The 27,611-nt window shown below is 47.8% G+C and overlaps 1 protein-coding gene and 2 long non-coding RNA genes across 3 annotated transcripts; 2 read left to right on the top strand and 1 right to left on the bottom strand.

The window, feature by feature from the left end:
• Positions 1 to 992: 992 nt before the first annotated feature.
• LOC148686899 (uncharacterized) lies at positions 993 to 10,842 on the bottom strand. The gene is made up of 2 exons (XR_015948205.1): positions 9,477 to 10,842; positions 993 to 2,440 (listed from the first exon to the last, which is right to left on the bottom strand). It is a non-coding gene; the product is annotated as an uncharacterized LOC148686899 (long non-coding RNA).
• Positions 2,433 to 19,771, top strand: RGS14 (regulator of G protein signaling 14). Its single transcript, XM_035105870.3, has 15 exons — positions 2,433 to 2,661; positions 6,563 to 6,584; positions 7,369 to 7,520; positions 8,304 to 8,396; positions 9,525 to 9,668; positions 10,041 to 10,190; positions 10,312 to 10,432; positions 10,553 to 10,674; positions 12,529 to 12,732; positions 14,630 to 14,706; positions 15,814 to 15,940; positions 16,826 to 16,907; positions 17,949 to 18,007; positions 18,320 to 18,431; positions 18,991 to 19,771. The coding sequence occupies exons 1-15, from the start codon at positions 2,617 to 2,619 to the stop codon at positions 19,302 to 19,304; spliced, it is 1,824 nt and encodes a 607-aa protein (XP_034961761.1). The 5' UTR covers positions 2,433 to 2,616; the 3' UTR covers positions 19,305 to 19,771.
• A 679-nt stretch (positions 19,772 to 20,450) lies between these two features.
• On the top strand, positions 20,451 to 25,679 carry LOC148686898 (uncharacterized). The gene is made up of 5 exons (XR_015948204.1): positions 20,451 to 20,627; positions 23,242 to 23,312; positions 24,620 to 24,697; positions 24,903 to 24,959; positions 25,427 to 25,679. It is a non-coding gene; the product is annotated as an uncharacterized LOC148686898 (long non-coding RNA).
• The last annotated feature ends 1,932 nt before the right edge of the window (positions 25,680 to 27,611 follow it).

The following is a 27,611-nucleotide window of genomic DNA, read 5'->3' as shown; positions in this document are numbered from 1 at the left end:
CTTTCTCAAGGAACTGAGGCACTGGTACCTTTCTGACTGTAAGTGTGGAGGGTGAGTAACCCTTTTCCTCTTTGGGACAACCTTCCAGGGTACAATGCAAATAAGTGGTGGGCAGGTGGAGCAATTAACACAAATTTTTCCTTTGTACAATTGGCTGGCTTCCATATACCCTCATACACGCCTCTCCAGGGATGGAAAGATGCGTCAACTTTGGCTGTCCCAGTTTTTCATTTTCCCACCCGCAATAGCATCCAGATTCCTTTGACAAAGAACCAAGAGAGGTGCAATTTTTGTACCCCCCCCACCTGTGCTACAGGAGGGAGCCAGCCCCCTGACCCACCATCCACCAGCCTATCTCTGATGGCGGCAACATTTTTGTTGTTTGTTGAGAACTACCGTTTATAAATTACCACCAGAAACATATTTGCCTTAAATAGAGTGTTTTTGTCATGACTGATGCAGTCCATATAGAACCTGGGAACTCTTACCTAACAGATTGATAAGACATCACAGGTAATAGTCTGTACATAAATGATGGATGCGTGTGGTCAATTTTACTTTAGATTCTGAAATATATATATATATATATATATATATATATATATATATATATCCCGCTCCTCACTGCAAGCACTAATTACACATCTTCACAGGCAATCTTGAGAATGTTTACAATACAGAAACCTCCCTTGTGGATTCTCTACTACAATATTATTTGCAGTGCCTCCCATGCTATACCCATGGGGAGTACCATTGATTGTGCTGTGTTTGTATGACATGCTAGAATTTGCAGCACATTCAGGTAAGCTCATTCATGTTCCCAGCCTTGCATTGGATCAGAGATGTCCAACTGTTACACTTTGGGAGGTCAGTGTATTCTCCTGATACTAGGCCAATGCCTGGGACAATATGTTTAGGTACTATAATGCAAGTGGCATTACTTAGCAGGAAAAGCTTCACTGCTCTGGAGTGTTCTGAAATATATCCTCAGGTTGACAGTGATCCTTTACTTTCTCAGAATATGCATAACAACACAATAACATTACACAATTACACATTACAAGTGACACTGGACAACATTTTTTAAAAAATCACACCTTGCTTTGAATTTGAAAGAATTACCAGAAGCTAGTTAAAGTTTTCATTGGAGGGTTCAAATCTGTCTCAAAGGCTGCCAGCTTTCCCAGTGAGAGCCAGTATAGTGTATGTGTTGGTCCATGTCCTAGAATCTAGGACAAGGGTGGCCATATATCCTACTTTACAGAGGACAGTCCTCTAGCTGAAGGGCAGTTCAGTCCAGGCATAGGAACTAACTCCTAAGAACTGAGTCCCTTTGCCCCCCCTAAAATATTTCAGGGGGCTGCCCCCCCCCCCAAGCTGATGGACATTGCCATTCAAATGGTGTGTGTGCACTGCATCTTGTGATTGACTATGTGGGGTGGGGCTTACCTGCCCCCCGTATTTTATTCAAGTTGTCATCCTGAATCCAGGTTGAGTTTAAAGAGAAAGGGAAAGCAGGAGGGCTTTTGGAATTGCCAGTCAACCGTGTGCATCTCACGAGTGGACTGAGTAGGCACACAGGTCACCTGGCTGTAGTCCTCTCTGTGGTGAGAAGTATTGTATTTCTATTTAAATTTTAGTATTTAAAATTGGTGTCTCTATATAAAAACTAGCAGATGTAATTCTGTGTTCTCTGTTTCTGGCAATGTGTTTTGAAAGTGGCCACCCCCCTAACTAGAACCATGAAGTTCGCTGGGTAATCTTTGGCCAATCGCTCCATGACCTTCCCCCCACAGGGTAGTTGTGATGATAAAATAGGGGAGGAAGGAATGTATGCCACCCAGAGCTCCTTGGAGGAGGGCTGGGATAAAAATGTAAGAAATAAGTGAATAAATCCCAATATCACGCTTAACAATGTTGGGCCGGGCTGCCTGGATTAGAAGCCTAGAGGCACCATATATGTAGTCACAAGGCCCCTGACTTCATGCCAGCAGGCTTGTTTATTAGCTGGAACCTCTTTTGCCATATTGCTACAGCAGAGATTATGAAACAAAGTCCTCATGTTCCTGATGGACTCTCATGATCTCCAAGGACAGTTTTCTGAGCTGCGTTCACCTCAGCTTGCTGTCTCCATTTTCTCACTCCTGCTGCATTTCTGCTGAAGCAACGCCTTGTTACCTTGCTCCCATCTGTTCAGTTCCTTCCCCTGAGGGGTTTATTGTGGTGGATGACAGTAATTCTCTTTGCCTTTAGCTCCTAACGCTCCGGTTCCTTATCAGGATGCAGAATCCTTTGGGGAAATTTATGCTCTAGCCTCGGACAGTTCAAAGAGAGTCCTGGGCTGTTGTAGGTGTCTGTGGGGCTGTGCTCTCTGAAGGAGGGAGTCTCTCTTCCAAACCCCATTTTGAGCTGTGGTTTTTGGTTTCCATAGTGACACTTCCTGTGGTAGAGAAAAGAGGTAGTGAGTGCAGCACTGTGAGCGTGGCAGGCAGCTGCGCTCCTTCTTTCTCTCCCTGCCGGGGATGCTCAGAAGGCCGTGCTGCAGCCTCAGGGAGGGGCTTCTCCTAGGCTGATGGTCCTGGCTTAGACGGACTACCTGTGACAGCAGCACGAGGCATGCTGGGAAAACCCAAATACCTGGGCGTCCAAAATGGCCGAATGGTGAGTGAGTACACTTCAATTGCTCCTGGGGGATGATGGCAAGGCCAGAGGCTTGCAGCTCACAAACCTGCAGGCAAATATGGTTTCTGTCCCCCCCCCCCCCTGGTCCCAGCAAAGGATGCTTCAGGAAAGCAGCCTTTAAAGGATCCGGGTTGTGTGTTTATGCATTTTGGGGTTGTTATTTATCTAGGAAGATCAGCATTCACTGTTTTTCTCCTCGCAGGGTCTCTCTGGGCCAGCTGGGGTGCCTTTGCTTTTCATGGATCTCTGACATCCAGGAAGATAAGTGGGAGGCTGTGACACTGATATTGAGGAGAGGGTGGGATTTGACTATTAGAGAAAGGCCAATGCACACTTAACTTCCTTTGAGCCTGGTGACAATGAGCCTGTTTGCCCCACCTCGTTCTTTGTAACTTGTGGGAGAGTACATGGAGAGCCCTCTCTGCGTGGCTGGTCTGTGTCAAGGGTCTGTGACTCTTGCCTTGCTAACCCCTCGCCCTCCACACCCCGCCAGATTGTGTTTTTTTTTCCCTCACACTGAGCGAGAGGGTTTCTGTGGCCTGTGAAATCACAGTACTTTTCAGAGGCTGCAGCCTGCACGGAGAGATGATCTGCCGCGGTGAGCCCAGAAGACCGAGGGCTGGCGTGAGAGTCTCTGAGATCATGTTGCACAACTCAGCATGACTGGCAGCCACAAAAGGCAAGGAAGGGCTGTAATCAGATTAGATGGGCCGACAAAACTGGATGCCGGAGCCTCATGAAGTGAGCAAGGCAAAAAGAAAAAAAAGAGCAAGGAGTTGCAGGTTATATAAGCTGGTGGTGCTGAAACCTGGCAGCTATTTGTTTAGGGGAATAGCAGGGTTTAGTAGGAATGTTAGATGGGACATAATTGCGAACCAGCCACAGAAGCCTAGTTGGTTGCTTGGAAAGCGGTTTTAGCCTTTGTTTGCCCTGGATGGGGCATCCTATCTGGAATTTCTGTGTGGGATCAGCTTGTAGGAGCCTTTGGAGAGAAGTCCATGGTGTGGTTCATAGAAAGATTCCCTTTGACTTTGGTGACAACATAGAGTCTTATCCTATTGTGCAGAGTTGGGGAATCTGTGGCCTGTCAAACACTGTTAGACTCCAATACCCATCAACCTCAGCCAGTATAACAAATGGTCAGGGATGATGGGAGCTGTAGTCCAGCATCATCTGGAGGTGCAGAGAATCCCCATCCTTTCTGTAAAGTGGATTCAAATAGAAATATCATATACTGACCCCAGAGACAGTACCCACATTACTGTTTACTCTGGCCCACCACTGGTGCTTGAAGCTGCGTACACATGGCATTAGTCGCAATCCATTTCTATATCCTGTCGCTTTTTCTTGAGAAATACTGTTCTTTGGTGCATTTCCCTTCAAACCAGGTGTCATCCATTTGGAAAACATAAGCTACATTCATTTCACGGTTAAGCTGAGGTGTGTACAGCTGTTGCACATGTGCAGATGACAGCTTCATGAGTAGGAGTTCAGGGTGGTGGTGGTCTTCAGGCATGGGGAAACCAAGCAGGCAATGTGTATCAAGTGAAGACACCCCTGCCCCTTCTTGGCTGTGTACAGCAGTATGGAATATGTGTGTGGGGGGGGATGCTAATGTGTGCATAATCTATGTGTCCTGAAAGTTTCCCACTGCCATGTAACATTAGGTTGAATTCAACCCTGTTTCTGTAGAAACCGTTGTGGGTTTCCAAGAAGGAATGGCTGCTCACGTTCTCATATGGGGAGTTGTTCTGTCTCCCCTGACATGAGAAGGACCAAGCTGTCCCATCAGCACCCTGCTTCCATTAGTCCTTTTCAGGTTTGTGTGATCTGAAAGACCTAGACTGAGGTTCCAGTATGAGGAACCTTGTATGTGCCACACAGCAATGGCGTAGGCAAAGGACACCACCAACATCTGTATGTGGTTGGCTTGACTAGACACTGGCACTGTGGCAAGGCTGGTCTCTGTGCCACATCCGGATGGTCCTTGTGATGGGAGTCTCTAGTTGAGGGGTGGGGAACCTTTGTCAGCCTGAGAGGCGCATTTCCTTCTGGGGGCCACATGCCAGTGGCAGGTGGTGCCAGAGGCAAAGGCAGGCAGAGCAACGATTGGCTAGTGTTTACATATACCCAGACAAGCCAAAGAGCCAGTGTGGTGTAGTGGTTAAGAGCGGTAGACTCCTAATCTGGGGAACCGGGTTCACATCTCCGCTCCTCCACATGCAGCTGCTGGGTGACCTTGGGCTAGTCACACTTCTCTGAAGTCTCTCAGCCCCACTCACCTCACAGAGTGTTTGTTGTGGGGAAGGAGGGGAAAGGAGATTGTTAGCCGCTTTGAGACTCCTTCGGGTAGTGATAAAGCGGGATATCAAATCCAAACTCTTCTCTTCTTCTTCTTCTTACGACACATTCTGGTCAGGCAAGAATAGGGAGGGTGCAAAGCAGGGCAGGTGAGGGGTGAGGCTCAAGTGGGTATTATGGCAGCAGAGAGTCTTAGAGGCCAAATAGAAAGGCCTGAAGGGCCACACTTGACCCCTGGGCCTGAGGCACTCCACCCCTGCTCTAGGTCTTGTGTGTGGCCCTTTGGTGCCATTATACAAGTAATGTTGCACTTTGAACACCATTTCTGATTGAACCTGGAATGCCCCACTTTTCCATTTTCTTCCCCTCCATGTCTCAGAGAACAATTAAAAGTGGTGTGTGTATGTGTGCAAAAACGGAGTGCTGCTTATACCGAAAATAAATTACCTGCATCAAATGAAGGAAATTGTGGAGCTGGCATACAAAGCCCCTTCCTATAATTCTGAAGGAAAGGGTCACCAGTCCGCTTTAAATCGTTTAATTAAAATGCTTCAGCAGCCAGCCATTTTTTAGGAAACACATGGGGCGTTTCTTCCTTTATTGTAAATGGAGACTTACACTGCAAGCCTTTACATGTCTTCTCAGAAGTAAGTCCCACTGTATTCAAATGAGCTTACTCCCAGGTAAATGGGTAAAGACTGGGCAACCGTAAGCATTTTTAATAAGAATTAAATCCCACTGAGTTCAATAGGATTTACTCTCTGGTATGTTCCTGATCATTCTCACAATTTTTCCTCCTCCTCCTCCTCCTCCTCCTCCTCCTCCTCCTCCTCCTCCTCCTCCTCCTCCTCCTCCTCCTCCTCCTCCTCTTCTTCTTTCCCACCTTTTCCCTGACAGAGACTCATGGCAGCGTAGTGCTGAAATGTTATTTCAGTTCCATTTATCAGTTGAAGGTATTGTACACAATCCCCTCCCTCACATATCTTTTTTTCCTTTACAACAAACTTGTGAGGTAGGTTAGGCACTGAGGTTGTAATTGGCTCATGGTGACAGATGTATATGCGTATAAGACATCTATGTGTGCAGGAGATCAAACGCGGGAGAAGCTTCCTGATGTAGAATAGAATGTCTATATTTTCATTTGAGAAAATGTTGGACAGTATGGAATAGTATTGGCCCTGGGTCATTCCTCCTGGGGTACATCTGGGAATAAGGTGGGCCTACAGCTTACTTTCTCCCCAAGGCAGCTGGGTCCAGGGGTGGTAGTGTTGGGATCCTGCTCTCGTGTAGGTCAGCACCTCCTTCCCACCTATCTTACATTGCTTACAGCGAGTTCTGACCACAGCAGACTTCCACAACATCACGGGAGATTGGATGCGGCATAGTCTGGCACTTGTCCTGAGGTCGGAAGCTTTCTGGTAGCAGACGGCTGTCTTGCACCTGCTGTGTGCAGCAGGATGTCCTGTGAAGCTGTCTGATGCTGGAGCAGAGGCTGCCTCCGTCCCCAGGGGTACTGGCCCCGCAGCATCCTGCCATATCCCTAAGAACTCTTTTGACCACTCTCATCCTTCTCTTGCAGGGCCTGGCTGTGTCAGATGGGGGTAAGTAGGCTTCTTTGGGAAGGGTGCTGGGCATGTGGGAAGGTTAAAGACCTGACCATGACAGCAGGGCTCACTGGCTAGTAGGGGTGGAGCAGTGCAAAGGTTGGTAAACTCTACAAGCAATAGGAAGACCTGCTCACACTCACTCACATTGGCATTCTGAATTACATAAAACGGCTCCAGGCAACTAGATGGTGAAACAAACGTTGCCCAAAATATCTCTCAGGATATTTTGCCTGGACAGAGGACACAGACTGGCCATTTCCAGCTCTAAGACTTACCAGCTGGTATACAGAGGCCAGAGATTTGTTGCTGGGCCAACCCCTTCATTATGTGGAGTTAGGTGTCTACCTCAGAAGGATGCTGGGGGTAGAGGGAGAGATGAGGAAGTATTGGATGACAGGTCTGCCTATGCCACATAGCATGGCCTGCACCTCCTACAGTGGCCTGCTGCCCTCAGGCGCAGTGGGGGAATGCCATCTTGTTGAAGTAAGATTCAGTTGCCACTCCAGTTGGTTTCTGTATGTCAGGAGTGGCAAACCTTTGGCCCTCCAGATGCTGCCAAACTACAAGTCCCAGCAGCCCCAGCAATCATGTCCAGTTGCCTGGGATGATGGAAGTTGTAGTTCAGCCACATCTGGAGAGCCAAAGGTTCCCCACACCTGCAGTATGTGAAATGAGGTTGTCATCTAGACCTCTCCCTCAGGTAGCCAAGTTCGGCAGACCCCCAACTCAGTGTCACTCTAGGGCTTGGGAAGGACCTGAAATCTCTCTCTGTTCACAGAGTTAAACAGCTCGAGGGCTCGGGGCAGTAATAACAGTGTGGACAGTCTGTCAACCACCCAGAACACCTCTCCTTCGGGGCAATCTGTAGCACGCTGGGCAGAGTCCTTTGAGACACTACTGCAGGACCGACTTGGTGTGGCCTACTTTACTGTGAGTAAGACACAGCACTTCTGTTTATCATGATCTCCCTCCAACATAGTCAGTCTGTGGGGCTTATCTGGCCTCAGGGGTGTAGCTAGCTGGGGGCGCTGCAGCGGATCCACTCATGGGGGTACCGCGGCAAGCTGCCCGTGGAGTCCACCTGGCAGATGCAAGCCCCATGCTGCCGTTTGGGGCAGCGCAGGGCCCCGAGCTACCATGTCACTCCCAGGAAAGATGCGTGGCTCAGGCACACTGCAGGCCAGGCCCCATGGTATGTGCCACCTCCCGTGGTGTGCCATTTTGTCACCCCTTCAGGGATGACACCCAGGGCGGACCGCAACCCCCACCCCTTCCTACGCCCCTGTCTGGCCTGCTAAGCCTTCTCTAGTGGCCTGCCAGCCTCTTACCCAATTTTCTGGTGGCTGCCACTGGGGCAAAAGCATGCAAAATCAAGCAAGGGTGGTGCATTTCCCCTCCCTACCATGGTAGTGCTATGTAGAGAGGTGGAAGCTTCTCCACCCAGTCCAGTGCCACAAGGGAGAAGGAAATGGCTCACCCTTCCGTGAGAAGCAGAGGTACACACCGCCCCCCCCGGTGTGTGTATGTGTGAGTCTGCAATAGTATGTGCCTGTTGTAGAGTTTACATAATGTTTTGCTTTGTATTGTATTGCATTTGTTGTACCTGGCTGAATGGTGCCTAGATGAACTCTTTGATCTACATAGGACACTCAATTGTGAGAGTCCTGGGACAGAGAGAGGGTCGTCCTCATCTCTACCCACACCTCTTTTTAGGAGTTCCTGAAGAAGGAGTTTAGTGCTGAGAATGTATATTTCTGGCAAGCCTGTGAACAGTTTCAGCAGATCCCAGCTGGCAGCACCCAACAGGTAAGAGCACCACCAAGGCCAGACAACAACGCAGATGAAACCCAAAGCCAGCAGAAAGCAGACTCTTTCTCTGCCTGGGGGGCTGAAAGGGAAGCTCAGTTTGTTCCTAATTTGCCCTGAATGGGATATATTCACATTTATTTTTTAACCACAAGGTTTAGAAACTGCAGTTTATAAAATGAAGACTTTTGTTTTGAGGAAGCTCAGTTCTGCACAAGATGCAGGCAGAACATTTATCATTGCTCAGAAAACACATGGCCTGATTTGGAAGAGAGGATAGGCTAAGAAATGTCAGGATGACTCCTTGCCTCTCAGTTACACTACATGAACTGTACTGAAAAATAAAACACTAAAGAAATTCTGTACCTGAGGAAGGCAAATTCTTGGCTGAAAAAAGCTGAATTCTGCTACCTAGACACATTGTGGAAATTGACTTTTTGTATACCGATACTTCCCTGCTTTCGTCACTGAGGTCCAGCGCCGAGGGTCTTCTGGCGGTTCCCTCGCTACGAGACGCCAAGTTAAAGGGAACCAGGCAGAGGGCCTTCTCGGTAGTGGCACCCACCCTGTGGAATGCCCTCCCACCAAAGGTCAAAGAGAACAACAATTACCAGACCTTTAGAAGGCATCTCAAGGCAGCCCTGTTTAGGGAAGCTTTTAATGTTTGATTTCTGTATTTTAATGTTTTGTTGGAAGCCGCCCAGAGTGGCTGGGGGAACCCGGCCAGGTGGGCAGGGTATAAATAAATTATTATTATTATTATTATTATTATTATTATTATTAGTCATAGGGAAGGGCAAGGAGCTTTGCAGCACATTAAAATACTTCCTTTTGATGGCTCAGAAGCATTTTGAGCCTCCCTCTGGCTTTGGCAATTTTACCAGGTATGGGAAGGAAGGATTCTCATAATGTTGAATTTTGCAAACAAATGAATTTCAATTTAATACTTTTCTAATATTTGCATACAAGCATTGGTTGCATGCAACCCTGTGACTAGAGGAACCCAGACGCTCTTCTCCACTAAAGGAGACAAGAAGAGCGGCACAGAGAGCAGCTGCACTTGGTACCTTGGCTTCTTACCTGTGGTAACGTCATAACTCGTCTCATCCCACATTGCTTTCTCCATAGCTGGCCCAGGAGGCTAGGAGGATCTATGATGAGTTCCTGTCAAGACATTCGGTCAGCCCAGTCAATATTGACAGACAGGCCTGGATTGGTGAGGAGATGCTGGCCACCCCCACCCCTGACATGTTTCAGGTCCAACAACTCCAGGTGAGAACAGTCCACCTTAGTTAGTCTATGAGATGTGGGCTTGTGTGGGAATCTAGGAACACCACCTGCTCCTTCTCCAATCAGTAATGCGAAGCATCATTACTGACGTCTTCTGAGGTAGCAGAAGGGATGCAGCTCAGAAGCAGAACAGCTACTTTGCATGTAGAAGGTCCCAGGCCCCAATCCTTGGCATCTCCAGGTACATCTGAAAGCCTGGAGGGTTGCTGCCAGTTGGTGTTGACAATACTGAGCTAGATGAAGCAGTGGTCTGACTCAGTATAAGGCAGCTTCCTATGTCCCTCTGAGGCGATCCAAGCCCTGGAGGGCGTCCTGCTTCAGGGACAGTGACTAACCCAAGGCTTCTTGCTCCAGATCTTCAACCTGATGAAGTTTGACAGCTACGCACGCTTCGTCAAGTCTCCACTGTATCAGTCATGTGCGAAGGCTGAAAGCCAAGGGCAGCCCTTGCCAGAGCTGAGGCCTCACTCTCGAAGCGGCAGTCCCCCAAGCGACCATGGCAAGGTACAGGGCCTCCTCTTGAGCAGGACTGCTTGGGAAAGTTAGGGGGTGGCCTTTCCCCACTTCGTCCCCCTAACCTGGTCCAGCGTGCCTTGAGCTGATGCACTCTCTGGATTCCCCCTAGAAAACGAAACTAAAAGCAGGGAAATCGCTGCCGCTAGGAATGGAGGAAGGTGGCAACTTAGGCAGCAGGAGCCCTCGGAGATCCTTTCGGAGAGGGGACCAGAGGGAGCGTCACTGGGGAGGTGAGTCCAAAGCCAATAGTTGGGACACCACAATTGTTCAGGTGACTCTGGGTGGTTAATAAAGTGCCCAATTGCCATGGATCACATATCCTCCCAAAACCTGCTGATTCTCTGTCCTAGAGGAAAGAAATGGCAGTGAAGGGCCGTCCCACTGGCGTAAGTCTCAAGGCTCTTTGAATTCCTCGGCTAGCCTGGACCTGGGCTTCCTCTCATCTTACGCCACCAACAGTTCCCAGACTGAGGCAAGTGCTTCTGGGACTTGTTTAGCCTTGGGGGGGGGCAGTGAAAACTGATCTGTGCTGCTGTTGCCTACCCCATGCTGCTCGGGTCACGCTCCCTTCCCTGCGCTAGTAGGCATTTTGCTGTTGCTTGATGTTCTGCCATGGCTGCTGCACGCTCTGTCCCGCCCAGCCCCCACGCAATCTGTAATGGGCTATGTGACTGTGCAGTGTGGAGGAGGTTCTCAACAATGTGCAGTTCAGCTCTGCAAATGCTCCTGGGAAGAGTCGCTGAGGCAGCTCCCAGTATTTTCCGCAGCTGCAGTCTTGGTGCCCTCCAACAGACGCCCACCCCTGGAACTGTTGAAAAGATGTTGCTTACAGCCATAGGGAGTCCCAGCTGGCGGGGAGGCAATCCTCGCCTCCTGAATACAATGACCAGTGAAAGGAGAACAGGGAGTGACATTATCCCTGGGGGAAAGCATTGCTACAAAACCCAATAACAGTTGCAGGGATAGCAGGGTGCTGAATATTGCCAGATCTGCATAACATGAATGTAAACTACAGAGTACAGACCTGTTCCAATGGAACCAGCTTCTGGGGAGCAAAATAATGATTTTTATTTACTTATTTTTTAGTATATGCACATGCATGTACAGCGTACTTGTTTCTTGGACAGTGGATCAGATCAGATTTTTCTTTGGCTTTGATAGATATTACACATAAATGTCAACAGACCAGGCATGATTCAGCACAGTTCACCAGGTTCAGTGGTGCTTATTCGTAGGCAAATGTGGTTAGAGCGACAAGCTTAGTCTGCAAGAGCGACATGTATGCAAAGGTCTGTGCACTGCGTTCATAGCACCAGTGCCAGATCTGCAGAAAGGGGGAGCTGTTGGACACAAAAGCAAGAGTTGCTGACTTTAGGCTGCCAAACTGACACATCTTAGAACCAGAAATCTTTTACACTTTTCTATACAGTAACCAGAATGAGAAATGTAGATTGCAAGAGTAGAATTCTAAAATGTATTACTTTAAACTGTAGGTAGTAGGGAAGGATCATATATTTAAATTGCTCCCCTATTGTAGTCTCTGCGTGCAGCAAAACTAGCATATCATTAGAGAGACTAAGAAATGGGTCCTCAAATGCATGTCTGGGTTAAAAGTGGTTCCTGAGTCTGAAAAGGTTGAAGATACCTGCTATATAGAACCTCCATGTTCAGGAGTAGTAGATCTCATGATACTTTTTGCTGGGAAGCAGCAATGCATTGCTGCTTGCATGTTTCCCATAGGCATCTGGTTGGTCACTGTGAGAACAGGATGCTGGACTAGATGTTCCCCTGGCCTGATCCAGTAGGGCTCTTCTTGTGTTTGTATGTTATGAGCTTGTCTGAGCAATCTGATTAACCGTGGTGGGAAACAGGATACCAGACAAACTTTGGGCCTTATCTAGCAGAGTTCTTCTTCTGCTAAACAGTTTACCATGATGCAAAATATGGTTTACTAAATAGAGGAAAGTTTAAAAATAAAATAAAAAATGGCACTCATCAGAGAAGCACAAGGAGGGCATTATACCCCCCACCTGCCACTTGTGTACATTCTAGTATTCTATCTCCTCATTCTCTATAATGCATGGAACAGCAAATATATTATGTTTTGCACACAGGTGAGGTATAAATGATGTACAGTTTTGTATGAAAATTCTGTGTATGGCTATTATCATTGGTGCATTTGTCCAGAAGCCTCAAAACACCCACAGTCAATACTATATATCAGACCTTAGGAAATCATCTGGTGTCCACTCTGAGCATTTATCCTAGTACGGTAGTTGAGCCAGCCGAAGAGTGATGCTGAATGTGTTGATTTCTCCTCCTCCAGAACAACAGGCAGAGCCTGACTGGCTCAGAACCTGATAGTCAGAACCAGCCTGTCAAGTACTGTTGTATTTACCTTCCCGATGGGACTGCCTCTCTGGCCCCTGTGCGCTCTGGACTCTCCATCCAGGACATGCTGGCTGGGATTTGCCAGCGCCGGGGCCTCCACCTGCCCGATGTCAAGATCTATCTTGTGGGGAATGAAAAGGTAGGCCCGGCCTATGGGAGGAAAAGGGAAAGAACTTCTGGAGGAATACCACTACAGAAATTTTAAGAGGAAGGGATGCTGTGTGTGCTGTATTTCCAGATCAAATATAGACAGAGACAGCAGCTGTAACCTCTTTCAAAGGGCAAAAACTGTCCAGTTGGTGGACAATACAGTAGCTTCCCTTGTGAGCTGCGAGTTCAGAAGTCCTTGCCTGAAATTTCACTGCAGGTACAAACCCACTTGAGGCAAACCAACATTCTCTCAGTCTCAAAAGCCATGCGCAACAATTGGCCATTTTATAGGGTTGTTGTAAGAATTACAGAGATAATGAATGTACAGTATATTGTCCCATAAGATTGGCTAGTTGAAGGCTCAGAATACTAATGATGGATAAGACACTGAAGATGGATTGCTAGAGGCACCAATATGAGTTACACACTACCACCATCACTTTCCAAGGGACACCCACTATTCTTCAAGTATCTCCTTGAGCCAGCTAATTTTACCCCACATAGCTGACGAGGAAAGAACTCAACATGAAATTACTTTAGGTTCACTTCAGGGTGAATCTTTCTTTTGCCCAGGGGTTGGGCCTCTGCATAGTTTCAATTCCTCTGAAATTCAAATACCTTCAATGTTGTTCTTTACAAAGTGCTGCCAGAGACAAATATTTACCTACCTATCCACAGGTAAGCCCCAGAGATCCACCCTGATTGTATATCAAGTATTTCAGAAGGCGTATTTGCATTAGGCAAATAATATCCAGCTTATAGCTGATTACAGCGTGTACATATACTTATAGGTCATTCCTAATGAAATAATCTCAGAAAGCTTCCTGGTCCAAAAAAAAGCATCAAAAGACCCTATGCATGTCTACTCAGATGTAAGTTCCACTGAGGTTCAAGCAACTTTCTCCCAGGTAACTGTATAGGATTTCAGAAGGCTGCAAACCTAAACACACTTATTAGGTGATACATCTCGCTGAATTCAGGAGAACCTACTTCTGAGTAAACATGCTTAGAACTATATTTAATACAGTAGTCAGCATTTAAATAGCATTTCTTGAGCATTCGAAGTGCTGCACATGTACTATCTCGGTAACCTTTACAATAACCTTATAAGGTACACAGACAAAGGACCGAGGTTGACAGACTGTCAGTACTGGTAGGAGCAAGATTTGAACAAAGGACACCCTCCGTCCTTAAGCCACAACACTACACTACTAACCTCTCTGTTTGTGGAGAGTTGCCACTACCATCCAAGTGCACAAATAAATAAAAAAACATGGTTCCAAAATATTCAAAACAGTTGAAAAATAAACTTGATCCAGAGAAAGGCATCTTGAAAGATTAGTAGGCATTGCTGAGGCGTCATGAGGAATGTTAGAAAGCGCTGATGTTGCAACAACACATGTGTTGCAACATATGGAAAATAACGGTGGTGTTCATGGACTCATGCTAGGAGGCGATTCATACCTGGTGATAAGAAATGTTAACAAGCAAACAAATGTAAACTAGGAAGAAGCCCTTAATCACTAGGATTGTTTTGTTGCAAAACACGTATCATGCAGGATTATTAAAGCTATTTTCCCAGACTTGCATCCTTGGTCTCATTAGCTTTTAAACTCATGCACACCTGTGGCCTTATTTTCTAGTTTTACTTCAAATACGTAGTGCTTTTTTTCTGGGGGACGCAGGGGTATGCATACTCCTAAACACTTTGTGGATCAAAGTTTGTACTCATTGGGGGGCAGTATTTCAATATGAGTAGGAAAATGAGAGTACCCTTAAACATTTTTTTAGGGGGGGAAAGCACTGCATATACCCATATACAACAATACATCCGTGCTTTAATTTTTGCTGTATTAATATGTCTGCCTTTGCTTGGCTTTTCACAGAAGCCGCTGGCACTGAACCAGGAGAGCTTAGTCCTGGTGGATCAGGAGGTGAAGCTGGAGACCAGGGTCAGCTTTGAGTGAGTGTAATCTTTGTAGACCCCCTCCTGCTCTGTATTGGCCATGTACTCCGTAGCCAACAGGCAGAAACTTTGCTAAATCCCTCTTAGCATGCCCCGGGGATGGGGGCCCGTCTTTATTTGTGAAACATAAGCAAACCAAACACCTCTCTGTCTACTGGTGTGCATGCCACTTTTATCTCTATGTTGCTTTCACACACACACACACTGCTCAGAGCAGCTTATAACAAGGAGAACAGCAATACATCATAGTAACAGCGATAATAAAACAGCATACAAAATGCAGCTTTTCGGTACAATAAATGTAGGAACATGACACCTCTTGGCAGGGGCAAGAACAACAAAGGAGTTTGAACAGTTTTATCTCAGTCCTGGATGCTCTGGCTACTGCGGCTAAGTCCACTACTACAAAATAGCCAAGAATCAGGTTATGCCAACCAAATGTCAAGGCCTCAGCTTCCCCATTGGGTGTGCTGCCCCTGTGGTATCCCCAATTCAGGGAGCATGAAGGCTTCCAAAAGCAGAGGGGGTGGGCTAGGTGGAAGCACCTCCCCCCACCCCCATTATCTTCCTCACACTCCATTGAGTCTCCCATACTGGTACTGGTGGCCAAGTGAGTAGACCATATGTGTTGCAAGCCCCAATCTGCAAATCTCTTGGGAGATAGCACCCTCCCCCCCCATCTGTGTGAACCTTGCTGTATCACCATGAACATAGGTCAGGGCTCACAGCACCAGAACGGACTCTGCCTCTCAGACCCTAAACCACAAGGGGTTCGCAACATTAGGATTTCATTCAAGACAACCTGCTTGAATATTCTTCTCCCTGCCCACTTTGCTGCGATTCATATATGGACACAGTATTAGGAAACTACCATCCTTCCTGCACTGCTTTCCTATGTGCTCAGTTTCTGTGTCTTTGCCCATGGGCTTCGAATGGGGGAATCAGAACTATAATCTTTGGTTTGCTACCGTTAGGCATCAGGAAGTGAGGGTTATCCTTCAACTGGGGTAGATGACTGGGGTGCACGAGTTATGCAAGGTGGCAGTGCCAGATGCAGCATACCGTGCCCATTGGGTAAATTTCTGATGTTTCTTCTCCTTATAGGCTAGAAATCATACCCCTGAATAAGACAGTGTGCATTCTGGCGAAATCTACTAAGCAGCTGCGGGAGGCTTTGCAGCCCATTGTGGAGAAGTACGGCCTGGATCTCACACGAGTCCTGCTTCGACGGGTGAGAACGGTCTTTGAGGAAGTGAAACAGGACACAGAAATGAAGTCTGGGTGACTCCAGTCCAGTGGTGGGGGACCTGTGGCCTTCCAGATGTTGTTGGATTCAAAGACCCATAAACCCCAGCCAGTATGGTAAATGGTTAAGGAGTATGGAACTTGGAGTTTCCTCCTGCAGTTTTCCTCTCTGTGGGGTTCTGCTGGGGACTGTAGGGATGGAATTTCTAGTTACATTTGGATCTTAAGCTTTCTCCCCAGTTTCTTTTAGCATCCCTTGCTCAGCACATAGTGAAACTATGGAAATTGCTACCATAAGTTGTAGTGATGGCTACCAACTTGGATGGCTCTAAAACAGCAGACAAGATAAGAGCTTCCCGTGTCTACTAGTCGTTGAATACCAAATGCCTCTGAATAGCATTACTAGGAATTCCTCGTTGTTGTGTTGTTGCACTCATGTTCCACTTATGGGTACAAACTGGTTGACACCTGGTTGGCAACTGGGAGAATAGGAAGCTGAGCTAGATGGGCTTATGGTCTGACCCAGCAGGGGGCTCTTTTGCATTCTTGTTAGGGACAATGCTTTCCCCTTCTAGTTAAGCAGGAGCAAGTGAAGTGACAGGCCAGGAGAGACTGGTACCCAGACCAGAGTCCATGGTAATGCTCTGTTCCAGCTAAATGTAGGCCATTCATAGGTCCAGCAGCTCTCTAGGCTCAGACACCATTAATTCTTTTTGTGGGTTGGCAGGCCACGGTACGTGGCTATTTCTCTTCAGCTTCTTTTTGGAAAGCTGCCTACTTTAGCAGCATGTATACAGTGTTGTTCTGGTTCATCTACCCTGACATGAACTCCTTGCCTTGCTGTGTCTCTAACTCTGCTCTCCTGTTGCAGCCTGGTGAGCTCCAAGCTCTTAATATGGAAGAGAAAGTTGCCACTGTGGCTTCTCAGAAGCTTGTGCTGGAGTCAGATACAGGTAGGTGAAGCTCAAAGGCACATGTGGTTGCTAATGTAGTATCTTGCCTTCCTCTTGACCTTGTTCATTTTTCTACGGATAGTTGGTAGATGGCTTGGCACTGGGCAGTATTAGACAGGGACACCTTCTTAGGGAGGGAAGAATGAATACCATGTGGATCTCAGGGAGGGAGGGAGGCTAATGCACATGACTGCCTTGTGTTTCCTGCCAATGTTGAAAAGCAGACCACTATTTTTTGCACCTTCCACTCAATGAGCCTGTTCAATGTTGGTTGCAGAATGGTGGTGGGAAAATCAGCTCTCAGTCATGGTGAACAGGTTAGATGAAGAGCCATTTGTCATAAGAAGTGAGGCCACAGGCACACATACAAAAACAGTCATCCACATGTCCCAGGGCATTTATGTGCTTTAGCACGGTGATATTTGTCAAGGGTGGGGGATCATACCAGATTTCATGCAGTATTGCATCCTGCTCCACATTCGCTCTGATCAACCACCTATGTCTCGTAAACTTATAGGTGGCCCACTAAAGTTGACACTTTTTTTCTGACAGGGCTCCTTTAATAGCTGTGTGATAAGTGAAGATTTTCTCCAGCAGGAAGCAGCAGGGAAGGGGAGAGTCACCTGTTGAATGGGCTCTCATCATACGGCTGCTGAAAACATGGGAGCCTTGTCAGAAAAAGAGAAGGCAACATTGCTACTTCCTCTCATCTTGTACTCCAAACCCACAACTTCCCTAGTCCATGACACATTTGTAAACACAGCATTTTCTTATTTTTGCCAGTATTCTTGCTAGCACATGGATCGACACTTGTTCTTTCAATCATTTCAAGGACAGTCCATTCATGCTCTCTCAGCTCCCAGTTTATAGGTTTCCAGCCTCTTCCATGTTGTCTCCTCCAGGAAATCCCGATCCATTCTCCATCAAGTCTTACTCTCAGCCTTCGTTCCAGCCATCCTCCCATTGTTGTCAGAGCTTAAGGTCTGACTCTTTGTTCTGCTGTCCCTCCAGGATATCTGATATCCATGTGCTTTATTGCAGAAGGGAAACCTCTTGGTGTGAGAAGTGCTGCAGTAAGCCCTTCTCGTGAGCTGAGTGAGGTGAGTTTTGGCCATGGGTTGTATTACCTTAGCTGGGGCAATTGCATGACAGAATGGTGCTCTGTTTTTATTTTTAGAAACAAAGCATTCCTGCATGTAGATCTCAGTGAGAAAAGTTTTGGCCTAGCAGAATTCCTGATAATACGTTTTCTATGTCTAGCGATGTCTTTCTGTCCCCCACCCCACCAGCCATGCATATCACCTTGTTTTGGGTTTGCTAGGCTTATGTCATAGTGCTTACCGGTAGGCAGGTACAGGGTTGGCAATTTTGGGCTCTGGTTATAACCATGCCTTCTCTCACTGTGGTTCCAGGATGACAGCTCTGTAGAGACAGAATCTGAATCTGATTCATTCAGTGAGGGGTCCTGTTCCTTCACTAAGCATCCTAGGAGCAAACAGAATAGACGCACGTATGACTTGGAAGGTAAATCTTCTCTGAAGTTACTTGTCAGATGGGGAGGTAAATAAGATGTTTATTACTGACTAGGAAGCAAGCAATGCAGTCCCAGGGAATTAAAGGGCGCTATGTCAATCTGCATACATGTTGACATATTTATTTCTGTAAATGCATGCAATTTTCAACCTCACTACTTTGTTGTTGTTGTTGTTGTTGTTGATGATGATGATAATAATTTATTACTTATACCCCGCCCATCAGGCCGGGCCTCCCTAGCTACTCTGGGTGGCTTCCAACAGGATATTAAAAACACAATAAAAAAATAAAACATTAAAAAATTCCCTAAACAGGGTTGCCTTCAGGTGTCTTCTAAAAGTCAGATAGTTGTTTATTTCCTTGACATCTGGTGGGAGGGCATTTCTACAGGGCGGGCAACACTGCCAAGAAGGCCTTCCGCCTGGATTATTGGCCATTTTTAAAAGAAAGGTTTAAACGTGAAGAAGGCTGTTGAATAGAAAGGTGACAACTAGTATAATAAATTATTGTTAGGCTGCCAGAACTACAGCAAATTCCTCCCCCCCCCCAGGGCTCGTGGATCTGCTGAACCGTGCACAGAGCTGCAGAGTCAATGACCAGCGTGGCCTCCTGTCCAAAGAGCATCTAGAACTACCTGACTTCCTTCAGCTGCCTGAACAAGATGGTGTCTCCAGCAAGACCAGCTCCTCATCCAGCCCAGCCCCTGAGAAAAAGTCCACATCTGAAGCCCCCAGTGCTGAGGCAGCCACCGCCTCTCAGTGTCAGGCCCAGAAGAAGCAGTTAGGATATCAGGCTTCCCTTTCAGAGGCGCCTACGGGAACTCCACCATCAGCAGGTCCTGCTGGGAAACCTTCAGCCATGTGACCTCCTCCATGACTCCATCCACCCGCCATACTAGTCCCTTCCAAGAGGCCTAGTCAACCCCATGTTCCTTGCAGTGAGGTCAGGTCCCTCCTGTTCAGTATATGTTGTGGTACCATGTTCTGCCTCACAGGGACTCCTCCCCTCCCATAGGAATATGGTCCGAGGCCTGGCTATGGCCTGCAGCCACCTCTAGGGACCCCCAGCCTGTCTTCCAGGAATAGAAACGTCTCCTCCTAATGTTCTGGCTGACTCTCCTCCCTTGGAACTGCCCGTGCTGGCTGGGCAGGAAAATGCCAGTCTTGCCCACTCGCTGTACCAGACCGTCGTACGGTGTTGCTCCGTGTTGTGAAACAGCTGCCCATGGCTGCCCCAGCAGCAACTGCATCTCTGTGGCAGGTGGTGATGACGCCTGTATATAGTTTGTAATTTTCAGTCTTTGTAAAATGTAAGATAACACTGTTGCTTAAGTTGTGCTGAGTCTCTGTGAGTTTGTGCACGGCATCACATGCCTTTCTGGGCAGTGCGGCAGCAATGGGTTGTGAATGCAGCCCTCAAGGCAGGCACACTCGGGTGCAGGAGTTGTGGAGACAGGACTGTTTTGGGGTCTGCGCTGCCCCTGAGAGGTTCCCACATCCTTCACGTGAAACGACATGGCTTAGAGCGAAGAGGACCCCCAACCCAATTCCCAGGTGCCCTGGGTCGAGCATTTGATGTGCAAATCCGACAAGCCCACACCAACTGTACCACAGAATCTCCTTCGCTGGAGCTGTGTATGTCTCTGCTTAGGAGCTGGGTCCCCCATCCCTCTCCAAAAACGGTGGAGGTGTGCTCTGTGGGCAAGCAATTGTGTGTGTGTGTGTGTGTGTGTTTGTGAGAGAGAGAGAGAGAGAGAGAGAGATGAATGGAAACTTGGGTTGGAAACACTCCAGTTGTAGGGTTGCCGCGCTCTCCCCACGCACAGAGAACACGCACATCCCTAGGTCCCTGGAAAACCTCTGCAAGCCTTTGCTCAGCAAATGTGTTCTGCTTGTGTGCATTTGCTGGGGAGATCAGCCAGCAAGCGGCGTGTGGGTGAGGTCGGGCGGGGCGGGGTCGCCGTCTCCCGATGCGCCCCATCCCCTCGCCCAGCTCAGTCCCCGAGGTACTTACCGAGCCGCCGCCTCGCATGCTAAGCACGGCGGAGGAGGCAGCTGCTTCCCCATTGGCTGCCCCTGACCGCATGTGCCGGCCCCTCACCGTCTGAATGAGAGTGGGGAGGGGAGCAGCCAGTGCAGGCGGAGATCCCGGACGGGAAGAGCCACCGGCAGCCCCAGCGACAGCCAGGTAAGCCCGGGCAAGCTGCGTCTTGCGGGCGGCGGCCATTCTTAGAGCAGGGGTCATTCCTAAGCAGGGGTCGTTCTCCTGAGTTGCTGGTCGGCTAGGGGGCGCTCCGCTCGCGAGGAGCAAAGTAGAAGGGGCGCACCTTCTCTCTTCAGCGTCAAGGCTCCCTCCGTTTCCTCAAGTCAACGCTAGGGGACGCTGTGGCTCAACGTTTCTGGGATGGGTGGGTGGGTGGGTGGGTGACATCTCCCTTTGGGGATCTACTTTGATGCTGGGCGCGGGGTGTCCTAATTTTGTGTTCCTTGCCATGCTGTGGTAGTTGGCTGCTTGAACCCCAACCCTAACGCTGCAGGCAGCATGATGCTTCGGCCCCCTTCTGTGTGGAAGGGACAAGCCCCAGATGCAGTAAGCTTTGGGTGAGCATTAGGGACAGCCTTAAGGTGAAGTTCTGCTTTCTGCCTTGGCTGCATTCCCATGAGCTCTAATGTGGCGCTCTTGTGTCCTGAGCACCCGAAGAAGGGAGGGTTAGAATAAACCTGTGGATAAACTCTAGTGCAGGTTTCACCAATCTGGTGCGTCTATGGGTCTGAAGGTAGTTGTATCCCAAAACATCTGGAAGGCAGTGGGTTGGTGAATGCTGCTGTAGTCTGATGGGAAGGGGAACCAGGACAGAAGGGGCAGCGCTGCCACTTACTTATTGAATTTATATACCACTCTTCATTTGAAGATCACAGGGCAGTTTTACAACTTGCCCAGTTCGCACGCTCTCTTCAGGAGACCTGGGGATCCCAGGCTAGAGGCAGCTGTGGAGGTGCATGAGATGTCCTTAGAATGGAGATGCCTGTCCAAATGAGCAATGTTTTCGAACTGCAGAGTGCATGGGATTTGAAGCAGATTTCCAGCTTTCTTGGAGCAAGAAGCACTTGGGCAAGGGAAAATCCCAAATCCATATTCAGGTGCTTCCAGATAGGGGTTTAATTTGCAAATGGGTCACTGAGATATTGCAAACAGGTCACTGGCAACAAGATAAGGCTTTCCTTGGAAAGGGCAGTTAAATGGAGAGAAAACACAGGCTGGTATTTTTATGCTCGTGATGGGTCTATATGGATTCTGCAAAATAAAAATGAAAGAAATTGTATGTATGATGAGCATTGAGCCTACAGTAAGCATCTACCTGGAAGCATCAAAGGGCACAACATTTACAAAATCCCTATCAGGGCAATGCTCCAAAAGGCTAAGAACAGGTAAGCAGAGACAAGGTCATAGGCAAAGAAGGCTGTTCAGCTTCCTCCTCCTCGCCCTTGAACACTCTGAAAATGGGGACAGGGCAGGTAACTGTTGTTGGTACTGCTGTTGCTTTTTTAAACAAGGGGAAGGAGTGGTTTCTGTTGGCTGCTTGGTCTTGGGCTTTCAGTGACTTTTCCTTTGAGGACTTGGTATCAGGTGTGCTCCCCACTCTGAACTGACAAACAGCCTTATTTGTTGGGCGAAGGGGTAGGGAAGGCTGTGATTTTCGCTGTGAGGCTGATGGGCAGAGTACAGAGTGGAGGACCATCCAAACAGCAGCATGTGCTTCTTTGCACTTCCATTCAAGTCAGGTCCCCCAACACCAACATGCTCAGTGGGGAAAGGAGTGGAAGAAGGGAAGCAAAGTATCGGGACTGCTGTCTGCTATTTTACCCACCATACAACCCGCTGGCCATAGTCCAGCCCAAATTAAGTTCTCTTTCCCTCCCCCACACATTCGCTTCACTGGGAGATCTTTATGTGCGCCATCAGAATTGGTGTACTGTATTTAATAAAAGTATTTTTAAAAAACCAATGGGACATATATTAGCTTGGTCATTTTGGTTGCCTTTCTGCACCTCTTTCAGCTCTATAATTTTCTTTCGGAGATAGGGTGACCAGAATTGCACAGGATATTTCCAAGCGCAGGCACACCATAGATTTGTATAGTGGCATTATGATGTCAGTAAGTTTTGCTTTTTATTCCTTTCCTTGATAATCTTCAACACGGAATTTGCCATATCCATAGTTGCTGCAATTTGACTGGTGCTTTTTGTTGAGCTGTCTACCTCAGCCCCGAGGTCTCTTTCCTGCTCAGTCACTGCCAAGTCAGTCCCCATAAAACAAATGTGAAGCTAGGATTTCCTCCTCTTGTGCCCCAGTGTGTACCACTAGGCACTTATTATCATTGAACCACTTTTGCCATTTTAATGCCCATTCAACTATTTGAAGAGATACCCTTGGAGTCCTATGCTTTCCCCAACCCCCCCTTTTTGTTGTTGTTCTTACCACCCTTTATAATTTACTGTATTGCCATCAGCAAACTAGGTCACCACTTTGGTCACCTCTAACTCTAGGTCATTTATGAACAAGTTTAGAAGGGCTGGCCCCAATAGAGATCATGGGGGGAGGGGGAGCCCTTGTTTACACCCCTCCTTTGCAAGGCCTGTCCATTTTATTGTCACTAGGAAACAGGGGATTTAGCCCTTATTTCCTTTGAGGTCAGTACCGGTAGTACTATTAGCCATGACTACCCTCCTCATGTGTATTGCGGCCACAAGGAGCGGGAGGAGACTGATGGTTTCTCAGATGATGTGCATCTTCCTTGCAGAAACTTCTGTCTGGCCAGAGAAGGATTTAAGAATTGCCCACCAGGAAAGAGCCATGGAGCTGAACTCAAAGGTACTGCATGGAAGTACTTTATACTAAGGAGGCCCAAAGAGGGGAACCTTCCAACAACTGCCACTCTCTTATTCCTGAAGACACTATAAATAAGCACCAGGGATCCTGTAACTCTCCAGATGTTGTTGACTGTAATTCCCATTCTCCTCGGCTAGGGCTGATGGATGTCAGTGGCCCCTGAAGGGCCACAGTTTCCCCATCCCTGCTGCCGATGCTCAGCACCTCTGAGGAAGTGTCACAGGGTGTCACTCAGTGATGGCAACGGTGCCACTAAGTGTGTCACACATCTCTCTAATCCAGCAGAATCACAGTGCTGCACAGAATGGCATCGTTGCATTAATGCAGTTTTGGATGGGGCTACGGCTCAGGGGAAGAGCCTCTTCTTCACAGATCCCAGGTTTTAGTTTCAAGAGTCTGCAGTGTCTCAGATGTGGGGGCTGGGAAGGACCACTGCCTGGGACTTTTGTGGAGCACTCTATAGTCAGTTTATAAACAATATGGGCTGGACCAGGAATAGCCAACATGGTGCCTTCAAGATGCTTTTGGACTACAATGCCCATCATCCCTGACCATTGGTTATGCTTCTTGGGGCAGATAGGAATTGTAATTCAACAACCCCTGGAGGGCACCACCAAGGCAGACCAAAGAGGCAAATATGTGCATTCTCTCTATGTATAGCCAGCCTCAAACAGCTGTAGAAGTTGATCAGTGGAGATCCTAGACCTTTCTTCTCAGCTTGCGCTTAGCACCCATCAGTGAAAACATCATGCACGCTGAGAGCTGAGCATGTTCTGTGATGTCAGGTGCGATCATGCCACTCACCTTACAGGTCGTATCTTCTTCCTGCATCCACATCATACTGAAAGGCCAGTGCCAGGAGTCACCTTGCAGTAGATGGGCTGTAAATAGTGGTGTAACAGCTATGCAGCTTCCACTTGGAATGGGACAGCCCTGCTAGCCCCATTCACATCTGCTGGTGGTGGCATGGGAGATGCTTCTCTGTGCCTAGACCATATGCCACTGTGGTTATGAATCTGCATGCAGCCAGTTGCATGGGTCCATCCCAGCTCCCAGCCCAGTGGCAAAGAGATCTGATACTGCTGTAGACTGCACTGCTCTGGGGTTGCATCTTGCAAACCAGAAGTGGTTACTACGCCACTTGCAGTATATATGAATGGGATATCTAGCATGAGCTTCCCTTCCTGAAGTGTCTGCAGCAAAACAGAAGCTATGAAAGATTCCAAGGGAGAGAAAGGGCTCAACGAAGGGCACGTTTCCCCAACTGATGTGTGCTTCCTATGCTGCAGGAGCAATCCAGCTCCCCTCAGAAGCAGGGAGTGAAAGCTCGGTCCAAATCCACAGAGGAGATCCAGCCTGCCAAGAAGGTAACTGCTCTACTCCAGCTCCACTTGGACGAAGAGTCCCCAATGTATGGTCGCATTCACAGATGGTCTGTTGGATGGCTTTGCTCTCCTGTTTGGTGGGAAGGGGTTCCCAGTGTTCTGTGTAATGTCAGTACATTGCAAACTACACTCTGGGCTTTGGAGCAACCCAGGCCACTTGATTAAACTGTCCTGGCTCTCATTGCAGGCTTTCCACACTCCCCAGAAGTCCTTGCCCAGCCAGATGGATGGAGATGATTCCAAGGTATGTTCACTGACATGTCAGGATCAGCTTGTCTCAACCAGACCAGAAGTCCATCAACAAAGAACAACTTATTTGCCTCTTCCAGAGGTCCCAAGCCATGATATCCTCCGGCTGCATTTTGGAATATGACCCTGATGCAGATGAGGACATGTGTTTTAGCTTAGCACTGATGAGGGATTCCCCTTCCCCTCAAGATGAGGATCTTTTGAGCACTCAGTGTGTTTCTTAAGAGGATGGGAGGACCCCAGAAGTGTGAATGGGAGAGGATGGGAGGAAGAAGTCTAGGCAGTTGGGGGGGGATTGTGTTGCAGGTTCCCATGTTAGCAGAGGTTCCATGGAACCAAAGTGCCATGCACAGGAAGAAACAACCCATATACCTGGATGAACTTCACTGAAGGTGTGATCATAGAGATTCATGGGTTTCTCTCCCTGCCTCTGAATGTGTCCCATTCTGCTGCGCTCCCCAGGGTTCCTGTCCTGTCCCGGCACCCAGTACTATTCAGCAGCAGCAGCAGACCTGAGGAACAGGAGCTGCTAGACTGCTGGTTGCAAGGAGTGGAGTCGTGACCATTCCTTGTTCTGCTCCATGGCTTGGCCCTGTTGCTCAGTCTCCATGCCCTCGTGGATGTCGCTGTGGTCCTGTCTGTCCAGCTGTTGCTGTCTGACTGTCTGTCCTCTCTGTGGAATGAGATCTGGGTAAATAAAGTTAGTTGGAACGTCTTTTACTCTCCTCTGTCACATTTATGCAGGTGCCGTTTGTATCACCAGAGCCCTGAAGGGCGCAAGAGCAGAACTGGAGACCAAACTTGCTGAAAGGCCTTGCTTCCCATGTGTTCTGTGCAGACGGATATCATGCCACTGTCTCTGCAGAGAAACCTGCACAACTCTCTCTTAAGAAGACTAAGTTGAGGTGTTACTGGGCAGGTCATAGGCAGGTCATACAGAGATGCCCTTAGAGTCCTAATACTTAATTTCTCATCAGCACACCAGATTTCTGGCCTGAGGACCTTCTTATGTGGCTCAGTTCTTGCCAAAGAATCTCCCACCTCCATGAGAACAAGCTCTGGTTGATCTTTCTGTTGGTTTACTTGCTGGCAACTCCATAGGCAGTCAGGACTCCTCATTTCATGTCTTTGTTATCTGCTAAAATTGATAGAAAATCCAGAAGTCTTGTTCTCTTGTTGCAAGAGGCTCATGTTCAGTCAACGCATGTGGGGCACCTACCTCCACTTGAAAGCCTCTTTGTATGCAGAAAGACTACACATAGATTTCCATGTGATGGGTGACTTCAGCAGACGTTCAAGGTGATACTATCACATGCATGCCCTACCTTTACATATGAATCAGCCTTCAAACATCCTCCATATGGCAAATACAAATGGAGAAACTTTTTCTGGGTAGGGTGTCAGGTGTTTGTGGGACAAAAGGCTCTTCCTGGAGAGAAAAATACCAAAATGTTTTCAGGTAATTGAAAGTCACAGACCACAAAAGAGAGATAATTCACCCTGCGCCCATAGTGTGTGTGTGTGTGTGTGTGTGTGTGTGTATGCAGCACGTTCTGGCACAGTCGCCATCTCCCCTTGCAGAACCCCTTCACTTGGCATGCTGAGGGGAGAAGGCAATGCCTATTGGGCTGCAGCGTCAATGGAACATCACATTGCATGCTGGGCAAGGACTTTGACCTAGCACAGTCAATGAGTGATAGGCCAAGGCAGAGGAGATTAATGATTGCAAGTCATTCTGAAGAGAGGCTTGTTGAAGAGTTGGTGCATTTCAGACGCAGTTTTTTTGGCCATCCTCTTTCCGTTGTTCTATAAAGAGCTCCATCCCATGCCAGATTCCTGACAACTCTGCAAACATACGTTTAAATATTAGTGTGAGGATCACTATACTCCTTGGAAGTCAGACAGAACTTACATAATTTTGGTTTGTGGTTATTCTATGGATAGTACATTGACTGTTGAAAACTTACAACATAAAATAGAGACTGGGCTTGAAAGGATGCCACAGACCAATTATTCCTAACCAACATTTGTCTGGAGAGCCTGTCCTAACCATTGGGCACAGTTCCTTGCAAGGCATGCCTAGACTATAACACCTGAGAGGGACGAGGGCACCATGGATACGGACCATACCAATCAGTGTCTACAAAGGGTTTTAAGTTTTCTTCTTAATCTAGTTGTATGTAGGGCTGGCCCAAGAAACCTTGCTGCCTGAGACACAAGGCAAGATCCCAGGCGGTTAAGACTTGCTTCAGTACGGATGATGGGACAACATCCTCCACCAGCCCTGAGGCAGCAGAAGGCTTCCAGCTCAGAGGAGGCTAGATTAGGAGACGCAGGGAGAGGTGAATGAGGCAGCTGCATTAACAGCAGTCTGACTAATACCGGTAGGAGGAAGGGTTGTATGTATGCCATTCGCTGTCTATCTTTTTACCAGTCTTTGCTAGAGACGACTTTCTGAAACTGCTTTCTTTTGTTTCTGATTTTGAATACAGCTGCATAGTTAGTAGAGCCTGAAAATAGGATTTTTCAAGGTTCTTTTATGGCTCTTTTTCAGATGCTGCCTAGCGCAATAAAGAAAGCATAGAATAAAGATACATTGCTAGGCACAACTGTATTGCATTTTAAAACAAACTAAACAGCTAAAACT

Source organism: Zootoca vivipara, chromosome 2, assembly GCF_965207765.1.
Source record: "Zootoca vivipara chromosome 2, rZooViv2.hap1.1, whole genome shotgun sequence".
Lineage (NCBI taxonomy): Eukaryota > Metazoa > Chordata > Lepidosauria > Squamata > Lacertidae > Zootoca > Zootoca vivipara.
This window is presented reverse-complemented; position numbering and strand designations above follow the sequence as displayed.